Source organism: Cryptotermes secundus, unplaced genomic scaffold (assembly GCF_002891405.2).
Source record: "Cryptotermes secundus unplaced genomic scaffold, Csec_1.0 scaffold109, whole genome shotgun sequence".
Classification (NCBI taxonomy): domain Eukaryota; kingdom Metazoa; phylum Arthropoda; class Insecta; order Blattodea; family Kalotermitidae; genus Cryptotermes; species Cryptotermes secundus.
The window spans coordinates 168,259-194,882 of NW_019737086.1; the positions used below are offsets into that span (position 1 = coordinate 168,259).

At 38.2% G+C, this 26,624-nt stretch overlaps 1 protein-coding gene across 1 annotated transcript in view; it reads left to right on the top strand.

The window, feature by feature from the left end:
* LOC111870036 (ubiquitin carboxyl-terminal hydrolase 31) overlaps positions 1 to 19,626 on the top strand; it is a 51,346-nt gene extending 31,720 nt beyond the window's left edge. The window contains exons 2-11 of the mRNA XM_023861986.2: positions 4,156 to 4,398; positions 5,671 to 5,809; positions 6,750 to 7,018; positions 8,827 to 9,011; positions 10,467 to 10,572; positions 12,677 to 12,817; positions 14,089 to 14,380; positions 15,274 to 15,522; positions 15,972 to 16,240; positions 17,170 to 19,626. Coding sequence (XP_023717754.1) covers positions 4,156 to 4,398; positions 5,671 to 5,809; positions 6,750 to 7,018; positions 8,827 to 9,011; positions 10,467 to 10,572; positions 12,677 to 12,817; positions 14,089 to 14,380; positions 15,274 to 15,522; positions 15,972 to 16,240; positions 17,170 to 17,322 — 2,046 coding nt within the window. The 3' untranslated portion in view covers positions 17,323 to 19,626. The remainder of the gene's footprint in view (positions 1 to 4,155; positions 4,399 to 5,670; positions 5,810 to 6,749; positions 7,019 to 8,826; positions 9,012 to 10,466; positions 10,573 to 12,676; positions 12,818 to 14,088; positions 14,381 to 15,273; positions 15,523 to 15,971; positions 16,241 to 17,169) is intronic.
* The last annotated feature ends 6,998 nt before the right edge of the window (positions 19,627 to 26,624 follow it).

Genomic DNA, 26,624 nt, shown 5'->3' on the forward strand with positions numbered 1-26,624 from the left:
TTTCTCCGAGTACTTCGGTTTCCCCTGCCAATCTTCATTCCATCAATTGCTCCACAATCGCCCTCACCTATCATCTGGGGCTGGTACAATAGGCCAGAAGTGGCCGCAGTACAAGGGACTTAGTCCCACCCCACTAGCAATAAAAAAAAACCCGAGTAGATTGATTTAGTGGTAGCGGAAAGGGGGTATCGTGTTCTAATCTCGGTCGGGTTACCGCTATTCCGGTTGTTTTCGTGCTTCTCCTTGTGTGATCCAGAGTAGCGCAGACGGTATAGCGACTGCCTACGGGTTGGACGGCTGAGAGGTCGGAGTTCGAGTCCTGGTAGGGTCAAAATTTTCTCCATATCGTCTGGACCGGCTCTGGGGCCCGCCCAGCCTCCTATCCGATGGCTACCGGGGGTTCTTTCCCCGGGGGTAAAGCGGCAGGGGCGTGAAGCTGACTACTCACATCTAGCTAATGCCGAGGTCAATAAAATGTTGATCTATACATCCACTCCCCCATACGCCTTCATGGTGTAGTGCTTAATTAGTTAAGCACAGGGACAGCTTTACCTTTTTATTTTCCATGGCACTACAGCCCCAGTGGGCCTAGGCCTACCTCCATGAACTTTATGTTCTCAGCTTTACCTTTACCTGTGAATATTTGTAGGAAAATAATGGAATATTACGACTTATTTCAAATAATTGTATACGCATCGTTGCGTATTACTTTCCTGTTTTACTGTTGTCATTCATGTTCTTCAAACAAGAATCAGTCAAGGCAGCTGTCTCGCGTGTAAAACGCGCTAGAAAGTAAAGAATTATTTTGATACTCATGTTTTCTGAATGGTGTTTGCACGCTAAGCGAGTGGTTACGCTGCAGACAAGAATTAGGCCGTAGTTTCTCCACGATTGCTCGAGCATTTGCTAAGATGCGCGTACCGTTGTACGCATAATATGAGAGAGCACTGGGATAGAACCTCACAAATGATTGACATTAAATTATTTATTGTACATCTATTACTATCTATCTTCTTACTGAAGAGCATTGTCTTCTGGGATGTAACTTCGTGTAGTCCGTTGAAAGTCAACAGACTTTACTGAGGAACATATCGCTTCCATCTTCAGGGTCGAATAACCCGAGCAAGATACTATCGTGAAAGCAGGTGGCAAGCCGGTTTGTTGGCTTTCAGCGGACTACATGGTGTTATAAGCCAGAAGATATTGCTCTTCATAACCACCGCAGTGGGAACCTCAAATGCTGCATGTCTATATACTCCTGGCAAGAGGAAATGCTTTTTGAACAAAAGACAATGGAACATACGCGTATGAAATGACTGTATTCCCCCGCGTAGCTTACTTATCGTCACCGGTGGCGTGACTAAACAGCTGACTACTTGCGTCACGTGTTCTCAACTACAGTAGAGGAATATTTGAGTTTGTGTTTTATGGCGGAAAACCTGTTTCCGCGTGTACTCGAGTATAACTGTACTGGTACGTGGCAGCGGAATGACTTAGGTCTTATAGTTACTTAACCAAATCCACTCAGCCGCAGACTCGCAGTATTCATGTTAATTACAATAACTCAAGTTGCTGCTCGGCTCTAAGGCATGAACTGTCTTCGCCGGTCCAAATCCAATTCGAGACATGGATGTTTGTCTGTGTTTGTGTTTTCTTGTGTATGTAAGGGCCTTGCGGCGGGATGACGCCCACTCAAGGAGTCCTACCGACTGTATTATTCTTCTTCCCCCTTTTCCTCTTGTGCAGCTCCAATTTGGAGCATAGGACATCCATGAAAAGCGTTGTTTCACTTAAGTTTCTTAATCGAAAACAGTCGGTAGGACTTGTTGGATGGGGAATCAACCCGTCGCAAGGCCGCCACCTATCACAAACGCAGAATAAACACATACATCCATGCCTTGGGTGGGATTCGAACGCACGATCCCAGTGTTCAAGCGGCGAAGACATTTCATGCCTTAGACCGCGCGGCCACTGTGATCAGTATAATTAAGATGCTATAAAACGGAGGTCAAGGTTCGTCATGGACTGTAGCGCCCACAGGTTATTATTATTATTAATTAACTCACTTAATAGGTAAAAGGTAAATCTATCCCTGTAACAGGCCTGGGAGGCCCATAGGGTTGTGAGACGTCGAAGCGCCCACATTTTGTATACAGTCGGCTCATAGATGGCGGTAAGGTTGTAAGCCTTATGCGCCGGCTGCCCTTTAGCCCCCAGGAAGATTTTCTGGTACTCATGGCTGAGTCGACACCAGGGAAGGTGGAGGGATTAGGTAAATTGAAAAATCCAATGACATCATCGGGATTCTACCCTGCGACCTTCCAGCTTGAGTCTTTCTTAAGCCTCTACACTGTGTTCATGTCGAGACTCCTCAAATCTAGATGTAAGAGCCTACCATCCTAGGCTTCCGACTTGCCGGTCTTTGTCTTACAGCCCCATGTGATTGCTCAGTTTATAATTTCAAGGCTCCATCCAGTAAAACTCAGTCTCGTCTTAAGATCTGGGCAGGGCTTGTGTCATCAATGCAGGATTTTATTCTTCGAGTTCATTCAATATCTTGACCATTAATGGTCCTCCTGAATATAATTTGATTTATTTTTCAAGAATTGTAAAGCCTCATTCTGTGATCTTTGAATATCAGTGCCATAACTTCAGCCCTAAAGTAAAGTTGTGAAGGAGAAGTTCCCTGAAAGTGACCTGGAGTGGTGGAGGCACTTAAACTGTATGATATGATTTTATCACATGACTGACTGACGCTAATATATCAGATACAAAAGTCAGTTAGCATTTATATTTATGGCAATATTAAAATGATAGTTGATGTATATATTATATATATTTTTACCTACATAACCCATGCTTGTTACAGTGGTCTTAACTGTTGATAAAGAAATGGTAGAAGAAACAGTAACAATGTAACAGGAAACACCACAACTTGTTTTATTTTACTATAAAAACCATTTTTAACTAATTCCTGGGATAATTAGGTGGCACCCAGTGGCCGCTTTGATATGAATGGGAGATTTGTAGAGGTTTCAAGGATTGAATACTTTGAAAGTTACTTTCAAATTCTCACAGAGTTTTGTGTATGTGTCTATATTTCAGCATCCTGTTGCAATTGTTTAACTTAACGTCCATGTATTTATCATCCATCAGTATTGCAACACTTGTTTATTCACTACTTAATCTTAATCTTAGTTTAACATTTTACACTTTGACAGTACATGTTTTGGCCCCAAATGGCCAACTTCAGGTGTCTTGATATGTTACAGATATTATATTTAACTATGTTAAAACTGCTACACTGTGTTAGTCCATGTTAAAATCACTGCTGTACTTCTCTTTTCAAGCTAAAACAAGATAAAATCCGTTAACATTTCTATTCACCTCACATGGGGTGACATCCATTGTTCATAAATGTATATCTGTCCCAGGTGCCAAAACAAAACACCTGGGACAGATATACATTTATGAACAATCACCCCTTGTGTGGTGAAATAGAAATTTTAATGGATTTTATCTTGTTTTACCTTGAAAAGAGAAGTACAGCATGTGATGTTGACTAACACAGTGTAGCAGTTTTAACATAATTTAATAAAATATTTGTAACATATCATGGTACCTGAAGATGGCCATTTGGGGCCGAAACATGTTGTGTCAAAGTGTAAAATAGTAAACTAAGATTAAGATTAAGTAGTGAATAAGGCCGTGCCATAGCTCGGCTCGCTGGCTTCCCACTGCGCCGCAACAGGTTTGATCCCGGGTCTGGTCAAGTGGGACTTGCGGTGGACAGAGTGGCGCTGGGGCAGGTTTTCTCCGAGTACTTCGGTTTCCCCTGCCAATTCATTCCACCAATTGCTCCACAATCACCCTCACGTATCATCTGAGGCTGGTACGATAGGCCAGAAGTGGCCGCAGTACAAGGGACTTAGTCCCACCCCACTAGCAATAAAATAAAAGTAGTGAATAAACAAGTGTTGCAATATTGACAGACGATAAATACATGGATTTTGTGCGTGTACATGTATATGTATGTACGTATATACAAATATATATATAAAGTGGTACAAACATGTCCACAATGTGCAAGGTAACACACCAGTACATAACAGGTGTAGTCTTTTCCATATCAAAGTGTTAATTTTTTCATTGCAGAACTCATTTGGACGACCGGATGATGTGGTAGCAGCAGAAACACTCGCAAACCATGTGCGGTGCAACAACAGTTTTGTACACGCTGTGTTCCAAGCTCAGTTTCGATCATCGCTTACGTGTCCACGCTGCCAACGCCAAAGCAACACTTTTGACCCCTTCCTCTGTGTATCAGTGCCTGTCCCCCAAAATCAAAGGAGAGCCATCTATGTTACAGTGTTATATACTTCACAGCAACCACGACAAGTACGTTTCATTTAAGCTATTATTGAAATGTGTAGTATAAGGAACATCATATGAGCAGTTGAGCTGTATCATACCTTAATAGGATCTGCCGCAAGAAGTACTTCTTTTGCTCTTGAATATGATTGGTCTTCATTATTAGGTCTATTGAGATGATGTAGATTTTACAGCCCTGTAAGATTCTCTGTTTTACTCAGTGTAGCACTCACAGAAATCGCATTCCAGTCCAGTGCTGGACAGAGTCCAACAATTTTTAAATTCACAAACAGAAAATAGAAATTGGCCTTGTTTTTTGTCATATGTTCAGATAAATGGATCATGAATAAATTCAGCATTCAGAATATCACATACAAGAGTCAATTCCATATTTTTGAAATTGAAACAGAATAAATTTGGCTTGGAGAGGTGAGTTGGAATAGCTCAGTCATTATAGCTATGAGGTATGGTCTGTTGGCCGGACTGCCTGGATTTGATTCCTTACAGTGCAAGATTTTGCAACTGGCCCCAGACTCTTATCCAATGGCTACTAGGGGTTCTTACCAGGATGGGAGTTAAAGTGACAAGGACATGAAGCTGACCACTCACCTCCATGTAATGCCGAGGTCAAGAATGGTGGAACTATACCTCCACTTCTCCGTTATGTCTTCACGGCATAGTGCTTAAGTAATTAAGCACAAGGTCAACTTTACCGTACCTGGTGAGGTGTCATATCAGAATAAGTTGCTGTACATGGGAGTAATTGAATATGTAAGGGATGCATTTGTCTGCAAAACAGACAATCACTGTTATTCACTAAATGTTCTTATAATGTCAGTTTGTGTCAGAGTTTTCAGTGCATGTGAATTCTGTATGAACAGAAGAGATTCTGAAGAGGATGGAATAATTAGAATACATCTGGAAACACTTATATGTATTAAATCATTAGTATTTCAAAATTTGTGGCCATTTGTATACCAAGAACCATTGTGCAGATTGGTGCATTGGAACAAGTGTCTCTTGCTACCATGCATTTGCATCCCTTGTTGCTTTGATAGCTGTGTGTCTGTCGGCAGATTTTTTGTTATTAATTTCTCCCACAAATATGAATAGGAAGATGGAAGTAAATCAATTAATATTTCTGGAATCTCTGTGTGTCTGTCCAAGAATCTATAATTTACCAAATGTCCACAACACTCCCAATTGCCTAGGCCTGAATTGGTAATACACTGTTTTGTTTTGAGACTAAACATTGTGTGAATTTTATGATTCTGAGAGAACAGTGTTCCTTTTGTCCAGGTGAAACTAGGGCTTTCTTTACCAATACACTCAGAAGTACGTGAGCTGAGAGAACTACTAGCTTCTGACACCGGTATTGCGGAGTCCCACATGCTGCTTACAGAGGTGGATGATCTTGGCTTCCACAGAACATTTTCAGGTATAGTTCATTAAAATTTTGTTTGATTATAAAGGGCTTTAAACTTATGATACAGAGAGTAACACTAATATGCTGCATGATAATATGCCCTGTTTGTTTTGTTCTGTATTTCTGGATTATAGTTGTAAACATTGATAACTCCGTTTTTCATTTATGGAAGAATGTGATGTAAATGTGACTCACGTTTCTTCTGAGAAAGTAACTCTGCTTCAAGAGCTCTGTTATGTTAGAAGAGTGATGGTTTATGATTTAGAAAGATGTAAGATTGAAGATTCATGAAGGTGAAAATTGTTTTGTGGGTGTCCTTTGATTGTTGTCACCCTTAGCAGAAATATTTAACAAGAGCTGCTGTTTTGTGTGGATACTATGCTTTAAGTATTTTTATAAGTTGTACGCATTATGCTGATTTTGACTGGTATTAGTGTATATTTTGGATTATAGTTATATTTTGTGTACATAGATAAACAGATTTTTTTTATATATTCAGTGTACACTGTTATTTTCTAAGTTTCACAGATGTACAATTATTTCTCTTATTTTTCTTTTTCCTTTTTTTATTGAAAAATAACATGGGATCTCTGCTCCCATTAGTTCCCTCCCCATTTTCTTCTTAACTGTTTAAAGACTGAATTTCTTCTAAGTAATTTATAAAAATTCAGTTCATACCTCACAGGAAACACGTTTTGTCTGCACTACAGAGACCAGCAAGTTAATAGTTTTTAGGGAAATTGTCACATACATACAAACCCATACAAAACACACATATGCATTCTGTGAACAGAATGCAGGATTTAGTATGTTAAAGCAGATGGTACATGTAGAACCTCTGGGCTCTAAAGAGTTAAAATCAGACCTTTCAGAATGTGACATTCTGCACGGTAGATGGACTTCCGAAATACATGTGGAACAGTGATTTGTCAGTAACATTTTACATGTGTAGATTCCGAGCCTGTGTTGAGTATCAAAGAAACAGACCCTGTATACTGTTTGGAGCTGCCACAACTAAAGGAGGCAACAGATGATGGAGGTGGGGCATATGTTTTGCTGTGCTGGGTGAATCTCTTGCTGGTTGAAGATCACTGTGCAAGGTTCAGCAGTCCCTACACTATGCAGGTTGATCGTGAGACATCTTACGAAGACCTTCAGAAGCTGATACTCAAGGAGATGAATGCTGTGCTCCATGATGACATTCTTGTCAGTTCACAGGATGTACGTAAAATGTTTTATAATTTGATTATTACTTTATTTTTTAACAGCATGATCTTAAGTTCTGCTGTACCTGAAACATACATCACACTTTCTTTAGAATTATTTTCATTATAAAATATTTAAATTCATATGATGTTTCTGAAATAAATATCACATGACCAAAAAGACCTTGAAAACTGTGGTGGCAATAGAAAACGTCCTAAAACACTCTGGTATTTGAAAGAGCCAGCGTCACTAGGCACTTCCAGATTTGCATCTCAGATCTGTGTTGAATCACCTTAAGCAGCTGTGAAAGCGTTCTGAACAAGGGAAGGACAGTATTTGATTATTAATGATGTTTCATATGTGTTCAGAAATTTAATTAGACTAGTTAGTTAAGTGAATTATTTAGTAAAGTATTTAGACGCTGTAAATATACAGTAGTAGAACTGGGGCACGCGGTAGTGTAGTTGGTTGAGGCACTGTGCTACAAGCTGGAATGTAGCGGGTTCGATTCCTGATGGGGTCATTGGATTTTTTTTTTTCAGTTTACCTAATCCTTCCGGCTGCTCTATGGCCCTGGGATTGACTCATCCTCTTAACAGAAATGAGTACCAGGAATGTTCCTGGGGGGTAAAGGGTGGCCGGCGCATAAGGCTGACAACCTCACCGCCATCTGTGAGCTGAATGTCTAGAAAATGTGGGAGCCTCGATGTCTCTCAACCCTATGGGCCTCCACAGCCTGTTAGAAGGATAGCTTTACCTTTAGAGCTGTAGATCTTTAATTGGCAAATGAGACAAAATGTTCCCATAAGTGAGGTTTAAATGCTGTATGTTAAAAGTTTAAAATAGAGAACTTGCTATTACATGTTGGATTTGAGGTTCTTATACTTGTGGCAATGAAGATCTTTTCTCTTCTGGAACATAATACTGTGTAGTGTAGTGGAAGTGAGCTGACATTTTGTAGGAATATATTGCCTGCATCTTGGCTGCTGAAGAGTAATTCTAACAAGACACGAACCTGAAGTAAACAGCAGCTCTGCTTGCTGGGTGCAGACCTTGAAACCTGCTTCATGCTGGTTTCTTGCTTGACTTACTCTTCATCCCCAAAGATGGAGGTGATATGTTCTCATAAACATCGGTTGACTTTCATCAAACTACACAACATTATATCCCAGAAGATGGAACTTTTCTTTGCTGTTACATTATTGACTGGTGGCGACCATGAACACCTACAGAAGTCTCTAATAAATTTTGCTTTAAAACTGTTGTGTTAACATTACAGAATCACTGTTTGTGCTTACCAGACTGTTTCACTTATAACAGTACTTGTTTTAATTGAAATAAATTACATAGAACTAAGGAGCTTAAACTGTAGCGTGAACATACAAACGTTATGTGCACTAACAACTGCTTTCTGAATGTCGTGTTTATTCGTACAAAAATAGAAGTTGTTGAACCTGAACTACACTGCCAGTAGAATAAAATATTATTATAAACACGTGCTGTTCTAACATATACACCATCTTGTCGAACAATGATTTACCGATTCGCTGGTGTCAGCATTTCTCGCAAGGCTGTGCTGCAGATCAACAACAACATTTTTAATCAGCATCAAAAAATTCAGTTAATATATGCAGTTTAAACTGAAGAATCACTTGTGATAGACCTTGTCGTTTTACTTTTGGCAGTGTACGAAAATTTAAAACTTGTTACTTTCTAGTTCATTATTTTACAGAGATTTTGAATAAATAATAATAATTAAACATTAAACAATTATAAATAAGGAGGTAATGAAAATAATGTTGTTACTGTGTATTTGCCCTCAGATTCCGCTGTTCTACATGAGAATTGCAGATGGACTGGGGGATGGATCGCCAACATATCTTGACCCAACACTTGACCATCCGTTATACATGGAAGCTGTGGAACAGGCATTGGCTCTCTGTGAAGAAGATGCTGGACCCCCTCACCTCAAACTGGTCTTAGAATGGGACCTGCAGGGGAAGGAGAGGTATGTGGCAGAACACGAAGCTTTGGTAAATAATGTAGAAGTAGAAAGCAGTCTTCTGGGATTTGGCACTGTGTATATGTGGTGTTAACCGACGTTTTGGAGGAACGTATCGCGTCCATATTCAGGGTAGAAGAAAAATATAAGAAATCCGCAAGCGAAGAGACCGTGAGAACCGGTAAAAGCAGTCTGCAGTCGGTTAACACCACATATACACGGTGCCAAATCCCAGAAGACTGCTTTCTTCATAGTCACCACCGTGAAAGCCTCAAGTCTTACACAATGTAGAAGTAGTATAGAATTATCTGTCCAGATCCAACAGAGTTTCAAGTCACACTGTCTTGTAATATAATTTGTGTTGTTTTTCCAGGCATGTACATGTAAGGATGTGTGTAGCAATGTACAGTCTAACTCCATGTCATATATAGACATTTCCGAACTATAAATAGGGTTACATTACCAAACATAAGTAACAGATTAACTCCATGATACATTGTCTTCCTTAAATAGATGATAGTTAATTAAGACTTTCAAGGAATTAGGTGCTCTTAATGGAACCTAAGTGCTCATCACCATTTTTGCAAAAACCTCGTCCAGTCTGTACCAATGTAGCCTATGTTTGATATACCAATCTGTAACCCTTTATTATTTTATTCTACTTTTCATTTATTCCTTAAATGGGTTGTAGGCAATTAAATTGTCAGACGATCTGAATAAAACGGAGACTAAAGGTTTATCTGCATGTTTACTGGATCCTATTGTCAGCTAATCCAAATCCTCATAGTCTCTGTCCGTCTCCAATCCTTTGCTTTTTAGCTATTTTAGATTAATATGCTCTCCTTGTCACTTTATTTTGAAAGATCCTAACCCTGTGGCCTGTAGTCCCCAAGCGAACCATACCGACCGAGTGACCGCCACTTATTTATGAAGTTACTGCCAAATTTAGCGGATAGAGGGTGTCACATGGTCAGCGCAGCGGATCCCCACAGCTGTTAATCTCGGTTTTCTAGACCGGAGATGCTATTTCCTTGAAATAGCTCTTCAGTTATCCTCATGAGGCTGAGTGGACTCCATTACTACTTCTCAGGAAATCTGGCAGCGCCCGGAATCGAATCCAGGACCTCTGGATCCATAGCCAAGAACTCTCACCTCTAGACCACAGATCCTAATCTGTTTCCTTTCTCAGAGTGACCAAGTTTCACATCTGTCAAAAGAATATGCAGTGTGGTTGCATTTTATGCGAAGGATGCATTCCTGAAGACCTTACATAATTCAAGACAAATTTTGAAATGCATATGAGATTCTTGCCAAATTTTTTGAGGATTTGCATTGTTTCAAACTTCTTGAAAATGAGACTATTAATATTTTTGATATTGCACTATTTCAGATTCACATAAAATGCTCAATTTTAACATACCATGATGTACGAGGTGAGACTATTTCATTTTCTTGTTGCAGCACCATTGCAGATGATAGTGACCAAATGGAGGAACACGCTAGTGTGAAACAGCTGAAAATGAATGCTGAACAAGGTGGTGCTGTTACCCTTGAGGAATGCTTTGAGGTGATGGTGCTGATTCAAATGTTAATGTAAAATTCTGTTTTGATTTTAATTTTATTTATTGTCACTGGTTGACTAGCTGGTTTCAAATAACACAATATGTGAGCTGTGTAGATACAATCATTGTTGTTGAATTTATTAACTGTTAACGTCCGAAGTGCTCCGATCAGTACACTGATGAGTGTGGTTGTCGTACCCAAAGAACCCCGATTTGTATATTCGGGCACTTAAACACCACTAGCGGAAGCTCGTGCACCTGCCACTAGTAGAAGCTTATGCACAATCCTAAATATTTATTTTTAAACACAGTAAAATTCAGTATACATTTTTTTTGTTATCTGCTTGACGTATATACAGGTTTCAACCCCCATGTCATGTATCCGAATCTCACCTTTGTGTAATACTCCTTGAAGCACCCGAGAAAGCACATATCTTGTATTTCAATTGCCTTTCTGTTTCATCATCATCTGAACAATGTTTCACTGCCATTAAATGTTAAAATGCAACTACAATATTCAAAATCACTTTGAACTCACAGAAAACTGAATGAACTCTGTATCTCAGCTGCAATGGCTTGGCACTGAAGTAAGGAACAATGATTATTCCCTCTAACCTTTCTTGAGACTAGCCATGTTATAATTTCTGTGCCATTTAGTCAAAAGACTGGAATATCTGAAGGCGTAACAAAGATGTGAAACTTGCCAGCAGAGAACCAAATGACTTTATTGCTTCCAACTGTTTTATGGTGCCAGAGAATGTGAAAATATTTCAAGTGTTACAAGCAGGAATGGTTTTATAATGCAGAACTACTATCTGAAGAAGTGGGAAACTATTTCTACAGGATGCATCAAAATTACAAGAAAAGAATTAAAAATAGTTTATAATTATTTGTGTACATATTTTCAAATCTCATGTTATAATATGTGACACAGTGTTCTTTCCTGATAGAAACAAATTTAATTCCATTCATTTATCATAACAATTGTATTAGATACAGCATTTTCAAATAGAGGTAAAGCACCCTAACAGGAATGGGCATTTAACCCCGCACCAGCAGCAGACATTTAAATAAACTCTGGCTAGCTCAGGATACTACTGTTTAAAAGTCTGGTGTTTAAATGTTAAGCCGTATTTTTGTGTTTAAAAAAATTGTCTTTGTACAAGGTTTGACAAATAACTTCGCAGCTGAGTCAATTAAACCTATTTGAAAGCACGTAGGATAATTTTTCAACTTCTCTGTGTAAGCTGACTCCTCCGTCATGTTCCCTGTAGAAGGTCAGTCACTTCTCTCCTATCAGTCGTGCTGAGTTGAGTTTAAGGTTTTGTACCATGCAGATCATTGTGACATTTCATAGTGAGAATGATGTTTTGTTTCAAGGCAGACAAAACAGCTACTGAAACTTTCCAGCTGATAAAGCAAAGGTTGGCATGAGAATCATCAGGGTGATCCAAGAAGTTGGCGTCCTTCAACCTTTCAAAATGCAGACAAAATCACAAATGTCCATGAAATGGCTAACTAAAAAACCAAACTAAATTCTGTGGCTTTTAGTCTGCAAGCGAACTGTACCAACCAACCAAGCGACCGCCGCTTGTTGGCGAAGTTAGTGCCAACTTTAGCAGATAGAGGGTGTCATGTAGTCAGCGCATTGGATTCCCACAACCGTTAATGTCGGTTTTCTAAACCGGAGCTGCTACTTTTCCATTTAAGTAGCTCTTCAGTTATCCTCACGAGGCTGAGTGAACCCCGTTCCGAACCCACTACTTCTAAGAAAATCTGGTAACGTCAGGAATCGAACCTGGGACCTCTGGTTCTGTAGCCAGGAACTCTGACCACTAGACCGCAGAGTTTGTGTTTGTAATACATTAATATCATTGTCAGTGATGTATGCAGAAATAGAAGAGCACATTTGTAAAATCTTTCTACTTACAATTAGGAGTTCTTGTTCATACTCACATTTAATCTCCAGGAACCTTTGGCATAAAGGCTAGCATTCAAACCAGAATGGTACAAATTCCTGAGGAAGCTGTAGTTCTCTCTCCTTCGGTTGCTTGGTGTACTGGTGTCAATACTTGTTTATATCGATCACACAAATGTTTATCATTCCAGCTGTATACCAGAGCAGAGGTGCTGGGTGCAGAAGATGCCTGGCATTGTCCAAATTGTAACCGCAAGCAGGAAGTGGTGAAGAAGCTAGGACTGTGGTCATTACCAGATATTCTGGTCATTCATCTCAAACGATTCAGACAGGTAAGTCTGCACAAGCATTTACACTGCAAATTTGTATGTTGTATCACGGTTATTTGGGGCTATGCTACAAGCCAGAAGGTTACGGGTTCAAGTCCCTATGAGGTCATTGGATTTCTTTCAGTTGACCTAATCCTTCCAGCCGCACTAAGGCCCTGGGGTTGACTCAGCCTCTAACAGAAATGAGTACCAGGAATTAATTAAATAATTTTCATGGGGAGTAAAGCGCAGCCAGTGCATAGGGCTGACAACCTTACCGCCATCTTTGAGCCGATTGTCTAGATAATGTGGACCCTCAGCGTCTCACAACCCTATGGGCCTTCATGGCCTGTTACAGGGATAGCTTTACTTTTACTTTTACCATGGTTATTCTCCAGTGTTCCCATAATGTTCTTCATTCTTCAACAAGTATGTTTTATTCAGGAGGTTCCTGATAGTAATAATAAATAAGCCATGACTACCTCCTTTAAAACCCTTAACCACACGCCACCTATAATTATCTTCTCTCAGAATTACTGGATTTTTGGACTTTGTCCATCGTCCAGTATTCCAGAAACGAGGGAACACAACATTTTGGAAAATGGATCTGTTTTTGTCCTCAGGTGAGAAGGAGGCGCCTACTCTCTTGGGTCCCTTAGAAAGAGGTAGCCTCAATCACTGGAACAGATTCAGTTTCCAAAATGTGTTTTGTAGTTCTTAGAATACCAGACAATGGACAAAGTCTAAAACCTCAGTAATTCTGAATGTTATACACATCGTCAGAACCCTATGAAATACCATCATTTGTTAACCTAAGACTTAGACATTTATCAAAAAAAGTTTCCTTTCTGGCAAAATATTTTATGCTTTTGTCCTCACTGATTTTTCTAGAGACTTAATGCAGATAAATGTTTTTAGACTATATACATTTCACAGTCATGTGTACTATGTTTTCCCTGTATATAATTTCACTTGATTTAGTAAAGTCAGCTATATATTTCATTTGGAAAAGTAAGGTTATGTAGTCATGTCTGTGAAGAGAATCAATCTTGAATTGAAATCCATTAAACCAAGCAGTGCTGAGGCATTACACAAAGCCATTCATTTCTTCTATGCTGCTTCTTCTACTACATTTCACTCTATTACTAATTGAGATTTGAACTGAAGGATATATGTAGGTATAAATGAAAATGACGCATTCTGTTTCAAATAACAATACAGGAAGTATATGAATATAATTTGTATGCATCTTGTAGTCAGGATATTTGGACTTATATTTCTGTTTTGAAAAGCAGCATTCTTCAAAGCAGAGGGCTCCAGCCAAGTTGACAACACTAGTGGACTTCCCACTGTATGGTTTTGACATGAGCCCACATCTAGCCAACCGACCATCTCCTTCAGGCAACTCAGCGGCTCCTCCAGGCATGTTGGGCTCACCTCCTGGTGGTGGAGGAGTTCTGGGCGGTCTGGGTTGGTCTCCATGGAAGCGACCACGTCGGACACCACTGCGCTATGACGATAATGTGTATGACCTATATGCTATCTGCAATCATCACGGTCAGGACCTCCAGGGTGGTCATTATACAGGTATTGAGATAAATGGTACTTAGGTTTCAAAGAATGTGCTCAGGTTGTCCCATATTAGAAAAGAATGATCATGTTTTCAGATGTTTTATTTTGGATTCATTGGTGTCCCAATTAGTGGCGCTGACAGGTATAATTTCGTAAAATCTATGTTCATGTCCACTTTTGCCTAAGTGCAATTTATACATATCAAGCAGCTACACAATATATTTCACCGTAACTGTACGTCTATCCACAAGTTTTCGATATTGAACATGAAATAGACGTGTTATTTACCTTCCAGTGGAATGGCACCCCACTGCATTTAAGCACAGAAGTGTATGAAATTTTGGTGAGAAATTCTTAAAAGTGGCAGGCAAATGTGAGGAAGTGGACCAGTTATGTGGCCTCCACAAAGTCACCTTTCTTTCTTTTTCTGTTTGCTTATTAAATTAAAGGCGAGGGGTGATATATTCAGAGAAACTCTTGAGTTGTCACCATTGTGTGAGAAGAGTAGTGCCGACTTGGCAACTGTTAACACAGGATATGCTCAGGTAAATGCAGATAGGAAGTCAGTATTACCTGAAGTGTTTCTTGTGGTAAATGGTACCCACATTGAGGTCTGAATGAAAACTGTGATTATGCTTAGAGTTTCTTGGAATTTCAAAACAGAAGTTAATGCAGTAAATTTATTATTTTGTGACATATAAATTGACATGTGGGCATGCTTCTTCATTAACCATATATTAATATCAAATTCATGAATTAAGTACTGAAACATTTGCCCATAAACAATTCTTGTTTACAAACCTGGTATAAGATAACCACATTTCTCTATATTGTCACCAGTTGCATTTTATTGCAGGTTCTAGAGATGTCCTGTTACATTCATATAGACACTCACCTTTGGTTTACAGCCTACTGCCGCAACCCATATGACACGCACTGGTATTGTTTTGATGATACACGCGTAGATCCTGTAGCAGACACAAGCTTGGTGACAGCAGCAGCCTATATCTTGTTCTATCAGCGACGTGGCCTTGGTACCAGTTACAGTTCTGCTGCTTCTACAAGCTCGTCAGGTTCAGGTGGTCTTGAACACTGGGTGTGTCGCATGCCTGCTTTCACTCGGTCAAGTAAATCTCAAGAGGAGCTTAGCAATAAAGGTCAGTTTGTATAAAGCAGGCCTATGTCTTAATATGTGCGTTGTGGTGATCATGGTTGTTTCATTATCTTAGTAATCATTATAGATAAAATCTGATCTTATGTCTAAGCGTGGTGCCATTAAGATAGACAGAGAGCAGGAAGGTGAAGCTCCACCTGTTCTAGAACTTGGCGTTAGATAGGGGCAAGTGGTAATCTCCATGCCCCAGCCGCTTATGCTCCAAAAAAGAGCCTTTTGTTATCCATGGGATAGGCTGAATAAGTCCCAGAAGCATTCTGAATGTGGTGGCAAAGAAATAGTTCCTTTGTGTACAAGGAATTTGACCCACCTATTTCTCTAATCTATCCAGGCTCGTGCCAGTCAATGCCAAGCAGACCAGGGCATTTTATTTCTTTAGAATGCCGTTTGGTCTCTGCTTCTGTGTTTCTGAATTACTGTGATTGGTTCTAGGTTCAACAGTAACCACCTCTCCCACTATATCTCTCACTCTCATCGCCAATACCACAACCACCAGCACCCCGACTACAACCAGTATCTCTACATCCGCGGTAGATGAGAGGAGTGGCGCAGACGCATTCCTGCGAGGAGGACGTAATTATGCTACACTTCAGCCCACCACCAAGCGATCTGTTGGTACGGAAACAGATGCTGCAGAGCTGGACCATTACTCAGATGACGAAGCCCCTCTTGCCACTCCTAGAAGATGTGGAGACACATGGGCAAGTATTGGTGTGATTGCTTGAGCTCATTTCCCCAGAAACATAAGTTGCAACTACCAGAAGATTGATTTTCAAGTGCATCCCGTAATTTGCTATGTGACCATGACTGATAAGAAAATTTCTGTTGAAACGTCTTCCTGGTTTCACTTCATATCTTCTGTAAAGTCATTGACTGTTCTTATGCTGGTGTTGTGGCTCTGTACTGCACACCTCTAACCCACAGAGATACTGGGTTTTTGGACTTTGTCCATTGTTAGTGTTATTGCGTGTTATACGCCATCATAAGGACCTTATAGTATCTACACCTCTAATCCTTTAGCCTCATTTCTTGAAAAACAAATAGAGGAACAAATTGAAAGAAATAAATCATCTTTGATTAGCTGTAGAAGAACATTGAGTGATCATGTTCCCATTTTGTAAGCTGTTTTTCTCATACTTTGCTTCAAATTGTAAATTATTGAGAAGCTGTCAGATGTGAAGCTTTCATGGCAACTGAAGTTGGTAAAATCTACTCAGGCTGTCAGCCTGTCACTGGAAATAATTGAGACTAGCTCTTTCTAACGGGCCCAACTGAGTAGGTTTATCCTTCCCCACCCACCTGAAGACGGAGACAGATCCAGTCTCCGAAACATCGTAGTCTTTTGTCTTTTACATATCAGACGATTGATGAAGTCCAAAACAAGCCAAAAGAAGTACAGTATACACCATCGTCAGAATCTTTTCAAGTCTATTATTTTTGTAGCATATTCATTATGTTTGCATGGATTGAATTATATATTTATTTTGTTACTAGGGTCCTGTAAATGCAGCTCATATCTCCTAGATACTTATGGAAAATGATTTGCTGCCAGATTAGCAAGATGTTTTGTATGAATATTTTGTGTCTGTGCAATTGTATGAACTAAGTGTGTGTGTTTCCCATTATATAGGATTCCCCTTCATGTACTGGTCACAAGGCTGAGACAAGTAACACTCTGGAGAAGACACTGCCTTCCAGTGAAGGGAGGGTTGGTAACTTAGGACCTGAACCTGCAGAAGGAAAGGATGACTTATTGATGGAAATTACGGAATCGTGTGTTTAATGAGTGACACTGTCTTATACAAAGAAGTGTACATAGTAAAAATTGGCAGTAGTGAACAGACACAAACATTTTTCGAACGTCCCATCATCTTCCCACTTTCCCATGCTCTGGAATGTATCTAGTGTGTCATCCTCTTTGGCATTTAACAACGTACTTGGATATTACACAAGAATTTTGGAATTACTGAAAATTAAGATGGATTTGTAGGTATATTTGTGTGTATCAGCTTGTTTTGTTACGTGGCAAGCACTTTCTGTTCTCTGTGGCTGCTGCAGGTTGGTGAACGTTGTAGAGTGAAATTGTCTGTAGGCATTGATTGTTACATTTTATTCAGTAAATGCCGCAAGACATCAGTTTACTTTTAATGGAAAAAGATATTTTCAAGAAAATTTAACTTTGTATAAAACATTTATATCAGTTCTTTACATAGTAATTGGTAATGGTTTGAAAGCAGAGCTACTCCTTTACCCCATGTCCCACTCTTGAATAAAAGAAGATGCCTTAAGCCCATTCATTGTATTGGACTCTCATGTATACTTACTAGTGCCGTAATAGATCAAGCAGTGATACATAGTGTTATAAAATAAATGTGTTTTTTTATCTTGAGTATTGCAGAATTTTTAATGGCATAGTGTCTGCTGTGAGTATTTTGCTCTTCCCTTGTGTGGAGGGACAAATAATATCATTCCATCGATTGGATGACAAGAGAACTTTTAAAGTGAAAGATTGTGTGTGCTAGTCAAATTTGTTTGGTCATTTCTTTCTTCCCCTTAATCCTGTTAGTCCATTCTCTTCTTTGCTGTTATTACTTAACTTGAGGTCTATGCCACATCCACATTCCATTTTTCACAACTGCCTGAATCTAGTTTTGTTGCTGAACCAAAGTCTCTGAACTTATACAGCTAGAGTTAGAACTTTTAGGTAGCAGATCATTCAGTTTTCAGTTTTAAGTTCTCATCTCTGCAATCCATTTATAACGGCAGAAGGGCAGTACATAGGGCTATAGTTGCTAGAGTTTATATACAAAAGCATTCATGTTTTATAATTTGATTACTGTCCTTAATAGGAGACAGGGACTACAGACCAAACCCCCTGCATTAACTATATTCAGCATCTCATATTATTGTTTATGTTATTGGTGTGGATCCTTTCAGATCCATAAAACTTCTTGTTAGGCTCATTTCAGAAAAATCTCGTCATATAAAAGTCAGATGTAAGGAAGTATTTATCTTAGGTTTTACAATGCTTGTTGGAAATAAATTAGTAAAATATTTATTAGTAAAGAAAAATTGAGCCCTCATAAAAAGTTTTCCAGGGGACCAGGCAGTTCATGCTTCTTACATGGAAAAACATCATCAAAGAGTAGGTTCGACAAAGTGTACAAAAGTCATTTTAGCCCAGGATATAGATATATACTAACACCTTTACATCAGTATTGAAGCCAAGCATAATTGTAATCAGAAAAGCAGGAACTCTGGAGTTCGACAAGATGGTGTTAATGACTGTTTAGTCATGAATAACCAGACACAGTATAAATGGACTGAGATGTTTATTTTTGCTTGAATATTCAGTTGGAATAAGCCATAAATACACATTCAGTGAAATGGGGTTACCTGTTGGAAGCTTGAATTCTAATAACCTAGAAATTGTATTTGTAAGCACACTGTGTTTAAATTCAAATCTGATGAATGATGCCGTGAGATTGCCTTTTAATGCTGTTTCCAAAGGAGTGTAGTGTGTCCAGCACTACATAAATGTGCAATATTAGGGCAAGTATCAATTTATATTGGTTGCAGTTTTGATTTCACAACAAACAAGAAGTTCCAAGCAGAACTTAAAAAACGTGCTTTCCTCTTGCATTGATTTCTAGTCATATCTAGTACTCTATTATTATTGTTATTTTATTTTTATGTTTGTGAAGAGCTTATTGCAAATCCTGTGTTCTTTAGGTTGACTGTATATAACCTCAAAGTTTGGCATCATCATCACCATCTTTGTAACTATTTACTTGCAGGCAGTGTTTCCTACATAATAAGTAGGTACAATTATGATTTATTTTTGTTCCAGTTTTCACATGTCTGGTTTCAGTGGTTCATTAGCTTCTGTCATCACACTGAAAGCTAAAAGAGTGTTTTCCACGGCTGCCATGTTATTTTACATTCTGCTAAAAACTTCCTTAACAAGATCTATTACCATACATAATTTCAGTTCCCAAAATTAAGTGTGCTCTTCCAATTTGACAAGTTTGCACATCTGCTATATTGGTATTAGTGATCATAAAAGTAAGTAAGTAAGTAAAGGTATCCCTGTAACAGGCCGTGAAGGCTCATAGGGTTGTGAGATGTTGAGGTTCCTACATTTTCTAGACAATCGGCTCATGGATGGTGGCAAGGTTGTCAGCCTTACGCACCGGCTGCCCTTTACTCCCAAGAATATTCCTTTACTCATTTCAGTTAGAGGCTGAGTTGACCCCAGGCCCATAGTGCGGCTGCAAGGATTAGGTCAATTGAGAAAATCCAATGATCTCATCAGGACTTGAACCTATGACCTTCCGGCTTGTAGCATGGTACCTCAACCAACTACGCTACCGCGTGCCCCTATTAGTGATCATAGTAAATGAAAATATATGTCATTGTGGTGGCCTCCAGTGGTATAATGTTCATACCAGTTGTTAGGAAAATCTGTAAATTGGTTCAGAAGCTGAAGTGGGGGGAAAACACACACAAACAATGGTGGTCATATAAGCGTACTTTTTGCTGTAAACCTGTTAGGTTTTGGAAGGCAATTTGAGGTGTAGGATATTGAACAGGTATATAAAAATGAAACACAAATAATGCTAAATTATAGCATATAATAAAAGAATTTAAATTTAGGATACAAATATGAACCTGAAAGTTTCTTTTTAAGTTTAAAACATTTTTTTTTATTATTATTATTCTTAGTGGGGATAGATTGAGTCCACTTGGTACTGCGGCCACTACTGCCCTATTGTACCAGGCCCAGATAATAGATGATGATGATTGTGGAGCAGTTGGTGGAATGAAGATTGACAGGGGAAACCAAAGTACTCTGAGAAATCCTGCCCCAGCGCCAATTTGTCCACCACAAATCCCACATGACCAGATGTGGGCGCTGGAAAGCCAGTGACTAACCAGCTGAGCTATGGCACAGCCCAAAACATTATATAAAATCACCTACACACAGTCACTCTGGCAATAAACAGATCATAACATAGCCACTTACAAGCAAATGAAAATGTAACTGTGATGCGAACGATAATATGGTGTGTATGAAGCACTGGAAGTTCACAATTTGTCATCATTAATAACAAGTATTAGCCTCTCAGGAAATCAGTTTTTATTTGAGAGGGTCTTTTGTCACAGATGCTGAGTGTTACCACATTCTCAAAAATTCATGGTTAGTTTAAGACAATTCCTCATCCTCTTCACCATAAGTGTTATATGAAAAGATTGGGCCATTATATATACAATAGAAGTTTGTCAAAAGCCAAAAGGTGTCACACCTAACATGTGCTGAACAGTACATGAAATATGGTGTGATCTTGTTTGGTTTCAAATGTACATTAAGACTGCTATGTGCCCTAGAAAATTGGTGGTTTCTGTCAGACTGCTGAAGAGATTCTTTCAGGTCTGTTCTTAGACTCAGAGCGTTTATGAAATAATTGGCCAAAATTGTACAGTGTGCAGCACTTTGAGAGCATTAACATAAAGTGAAATTGGGTGTGGTGTTCAGAGAAATAGATCTGAAAAGATGTTCTGTATCAAACTCGGTATTCTGAAAATTACTTTTGGATCCTGTCTCAGGGAGAGTGTTACAGGTTAAAATCTTACAAAATATGAGGTATTGTACATTCAAATAACCCCAAAAAGCATAAGCAACAAACAGTACTTGTAAGATGTCAACATCTATTCATCATATGGGAAGAATAAACATTTATGACCAGTCTTTTAGTCCATCTGTTGCAATGTTTGCCCACCCATGTAATATTGAACAGAATATCACATAATCACCAAATATTCTGCTGAACAGAATTAATTGTAGAGAACTTCTAAAGGTAAAGTCATCTATATGCTTAAGTAAGCAGCACATCATGAAGACGTGGTAATGGAGCTATAGCTCTGTGCATACCTTGGCGCTAGATGGAGGTGAGTGGTCAGCCTCATGCCCCGGCCACTTAACCTCTGGGGAATGAGCCTAGAAAAAATGTGGATGTTTTGGAGAAAAGAATCTGCCCTGCTGAGAATAAAATCCCATTTTCTCAGTCATCCAGCCTGTAGCCTAATTGCTGTCCAGCCCAGAATTGCTTCTCACTCCTTAAGCTGTGCATGTTACTGCTTGCTATTATCCTGTTGAACACATGCCATTGTCGGTGTCAGTGCACGTGCATGCAAAACTGCACACACACTGAATCTGCCTGTAACAGTTTCCTTGACATTTGCTGAAAAAATACAATACAAATTTTAACTTTATTAATGGAGTTTTCTAGACAAAACTTGAAGCAAATTGCATGAATAATTTTTCAAATATTAAGCCTGAAATAATAATTGTTTATTTTCAAAGACTCTTTGTGTTCATTACTAATATATGGGAGGATGTCATCAGTAAAGAAATCACAACTTTAATATGGTCAGACATACTTTGATTCTATAATGAGGACCACTGCTTTAAAGAACTTACCAATTTATCATTAAGAATGACTTACCTGTTACTGTGTTTCTTTCATGAACTATTTTAATTTACTCTTTGTTGTATAACAGCTATAATACAGTATATTCAGTTGTATTTACTGTATGTACTTTTGTTTTTTAAAGTCTTGGATTTCTTTATTTTCATCTTCATTTGAAATACAGCAGGTTTTCTTCCGTAGCTCGCAATAGAAATGATTGAAGACAGAATTTTTGAGCTGTTCAGCATACAGATATTACTCTTTAATACTCCCAAGTGTATTGAAGTCATATTTATGAATTGATCCTTTGCAGAAGAGTACAGTAATAATTTCAAGAGGTTCACGCGAATGCCTCTTGAGCAGTGGTTTAAATAATGGGGAAGTGTTTGGAAGTGCATTTTTATGAATAATGTTAATTTAATGTGAAATGCTGTATAAGGTTGGATTTTGTTTTGATTTGTTTGTTTGTTTGTTTTACTTGTCACTTTCTCTCTGTCTGAGGAAATTGCAGGAAGAAAATTTAGACACTGCTATCAAGTTTCACATACCTAACATACATACATACAGACAGACAGACAGTCTTTCGAAAACAACATTCATATTCAGGGGCTGAAAACCTGTAAATCTGTCAAAATCTATAGATACATTTTTCCACGATCATAGTGCTTTCCCATATAAACTGTGTAAGTAAGTAAGTAAGTAAGAGAAACTGGATTGAAGTAGATATAGGAGCACTTAACTAATGCATTGTTCAGTATATGTAAGTACTATGCATATATATTCTTTGGAATAATTCCAAACAAGCGGAATGAACATTACTTCATTACAGTCAGTTAGTGGTAATCTTTCTGTCAGGGTATTATAGATTAATCTTTTTCTTTTCATGCATATTTTACTTGTTCTTATTGCATTCAAGGTATGAATAGTATTTGTGATCTATAATCTGTCATTTGCCATCTTCATGAGCGGTGTGACAAATTTGAGGAATGTAATATGATGTAATGAGATATTTTATTTACAGTTTGAAGAAATTCTGACTGTGGTATTGGGTTAGAGACATGCAGACAACTCATAGATGAGGCTTCAGTGTCAAAAATGGCTATGCGTTGTGACGTATTATATGAAATATAAAGAAATGTTTTATGGCAAATAGCTTAGAGAATTGCACACAGAAAAAATTTTATTGCTTTTGTGTACTGTCTTCATTGTTATAGTCAGGTACTAGAATTATGCAGCTGTCAGTTCAATTTGGAAAATCTGATCAATTTTCCAGTTTCACAATATAAAACAATTTTGCCTACAGAATAATGAATCAAGTAAATTGACTCTACTAGTTGGAAGTATTTGTACACATGCATTTACTGGATTCTTGCTTGAGCCTTATTGAACACTGCCACATCAAAACCTACTTCTTGGAGATTCATTTTAATGTTATCCTCATGTCACTGACTTTGCCTTCTAAGTGGACTCCTTCCATGAGGAAGTTTTGTGTGTTTTATTTTATCTTGTGTACCCAATCATTTAATTACAAACAACACAGATTGCATTGTATGAATCATGAGTTGCCTGGGAACAAATGGCAGCAAATAATTTATGTAGTTTATTCATTAATGACTGTTTTGCTGCAGCATGTTAGGATTGTAGCATTTTGAAGTATCATTTATAGCCTCTCTGTCTAGCTCAGTTGCACCAACATATATGAACTTTCGTTAACTCCTAAAGGTTAAGAGGGAGCAGTGGTTTAATGGTTCATGTCTGGTTATTTGTAATTTTGCAATTCACTTCAGGTTTTGATTAATATCTGACAGAATTCAGGTCCCTTGTACAAGTATGGCCACAACAGAAGAAAGAATGCATAACAGGCTCAAGATACTATAATGTTTTGACTAGAATTGATATCTTAGTTCAGTGCAACCTTACTTCCTTCTGAGGCACAGTACATGTGATTGATGCACACCTTAGCTGCCAGTTCTAGTGTTAACACTATAACAGCTGTCTGTGACTCATCAAAAGACATATTCTACACACAAGCAAACACAGAGGTGCTGTCATCGTTTGGGCTTCTTTGTACTGGTCCATACTGCATATCACAATGTTAATTGTAATTGTATCCTTTGATTGATTCTGGAGTTATGCAGGAATACTTTTTCAGGTGCATAGGTTATGTAGCATCAGATGGTAAGATGACTGTGAATGAATTGTAAAGGATATGGAAGCAGTCATAAGCTGTTTTATGGAGTAGTATCCCATCATTCACCTAAAGATACTGAGGAAAACAAAAACCTCTGTCAGAGTAACATGTCTCTGGGCTGACATTTGAACATGTACCTCCTAAAACCTAAGCAGAAATGCTTGATTGTGGCTTTCAATCTATTTAGATTGCAAAATGTATTATGAAAGGCGTTTTTTCTGTCCGTTTTATACGTGCACCTAAGTCTGGTATATCTCTATTTAAGATGATGTGTGGAAATTGTCAGTTAACTCAGGTTCAGTCACAAACTCAGGAATGTTGTTTCACTCATTTTGAGAGCTAGTGTTGAAACTTCCTAATAAACTTCCAATTTGTCTCAGAGTCTGAAGAAAATAATGTTAATCTTTATTAATTTCATTTTTATCTTCTAGTAATGTTATCAAAGAGAATTTCTGATATAGTTTGTTATTCATCTGGAATACATGGTGATTCTCTCAGAGGAGACCCTGAATTAATAATTATGAATAACACAATAATTTACTGATGAAAATAAAACTTGGCAGTTACATCCATTAGTAGATGGGGAGATAACTGGGCTACAGAGGATGTTGAAATTGGTTTCTTTGTGCCTGAAGAAAGAGAGGATGACATGATGCTATATGTTCAGAAATGTTTTAGCCAGCATGGCAGGAGGGACTGCGGCAATGGTATAAGTGGCACAAACTGGGCAAGCAGGCACCAGGCCACTGTTAACAAAGTACACAATGTTGCCAATTTTTTTCCATTTGTAAATTATTGTTTAATTTATATTTCAGATCTCAAAGTAAGTCATTGTGTGTTGTATGCTTACAGTACTCACAGAGCTATCCTTAGAGATAGAAATTTATAATTTTCTCTTGTAATGGTACTGCATGTTGAGGTTGGCCTATCTGGATGCTAGTGCTCTGCTATTTGTGTTGTATGTACTTTTGCGCACAAGCAATGCCGTAGTGCCTCAGAAACTGTACATTGAATAGCTATAGGTAGGTAGATGTGTGATACAACACATTGTGTGCCTTAATGTAATCTTAATCTTTTTCACAAATCCATTCAATCCTGCAATTTCCACTCTCCCTGCACTAAAAAGAGTGGTATTAAATGCCCAAAAAATGCAACTTGATTGCACATTTGTTTGTTTAGTAATGGATGAAGGGTATTTTCATAGAAAATATGGATTTTAGAAACTTAACAATAATTGAATTACAGGTACAATGGGGCTAAGAAAAGGGCAGTTGTAAGAAAAATGAAAGTTTAGCTAACATTTGTCAAGAATCAGCTTTATTACATATAGTGATTCTTTTTATTTAAGCTTTCCTCTTCTTGGTCCTTCTCTGCAGGCATTACAACTGTTCATTCATGACATTTGAAGGCATTTTCAGCTTTTTATTCACATGTCTTAGTCCTCATTCTTATTGTACAACCACTCTAGTTACTGTTCACCAGTTCAGCTTTTTTTTTTTCTTTTCTGTGCTGTCTTTGTATGAAATTGTTGATACAAACTTATTGTGAATTTCTGTTAGGTTTAATGTTATTATTTAATTGAAGATATTATGGTAATAAACATTTTTATTATGGCCTGGTGTTCCATATTCAGCTTTGACCCATTCAAAATTCCTAGTCATGTCCTAAGAACACAAAGAACCAATGTGAAAACTGTAGGTTGAATTTCCTTCATGCATGCAGGTAAAAGTTAACCTACAACAAGTTGTATTTTAATAACTGCTTTATTAGTGTTAAAAATATTCTGGTGATATGTGAATTTGATGTAGCAAAACAGTATATCCAGTGCATTGTCACTTGTAGTTCTGCTATGTTGAAGGTAAATCACAAATTTATATTATTTTTAACAGTGCTTAAATAACTTCCCCAAACTTAAATTATTTAAATTATTGTTCTGTCTTTCCCCTCTCCCATCCTTTCTTATTGGTGGGACATAAAGACCCTGTGGACCATTCATTGCTCATCCCATTTCAGTTTCCCACTATAAACACTGGAATGTATAAGAAGAGTAACACTTCTTTGCTAAGATGCCACTGAATGGGTGTCTTAAAAAAAGTTATTTTAATTTCTTTTTGCCAGATCAAAGATTATCTGAGGGGATATCTGTGAGTTGTGTAAGATCCAAAAGTGCAGATTGATCACATATTAACCGAACTTCAATTTGATATGCAGATTTAGGGAAGGCAGTTTTTCATATGGTGAATTTTAAAATGTGAGGTGTGTTTGCATATACAGTAGAACTTGGTTATAACGTCATCAAAGGGACCTAAAAATAGTGTCGTTATAAACGAATGTCGTCGTAACCGAAATGGGCACTTCCACAGTAGCCTTATGTTAGTCACGTAAAAATCTACCAAAAACCGAGTTAAAATGTTGCATTTATAA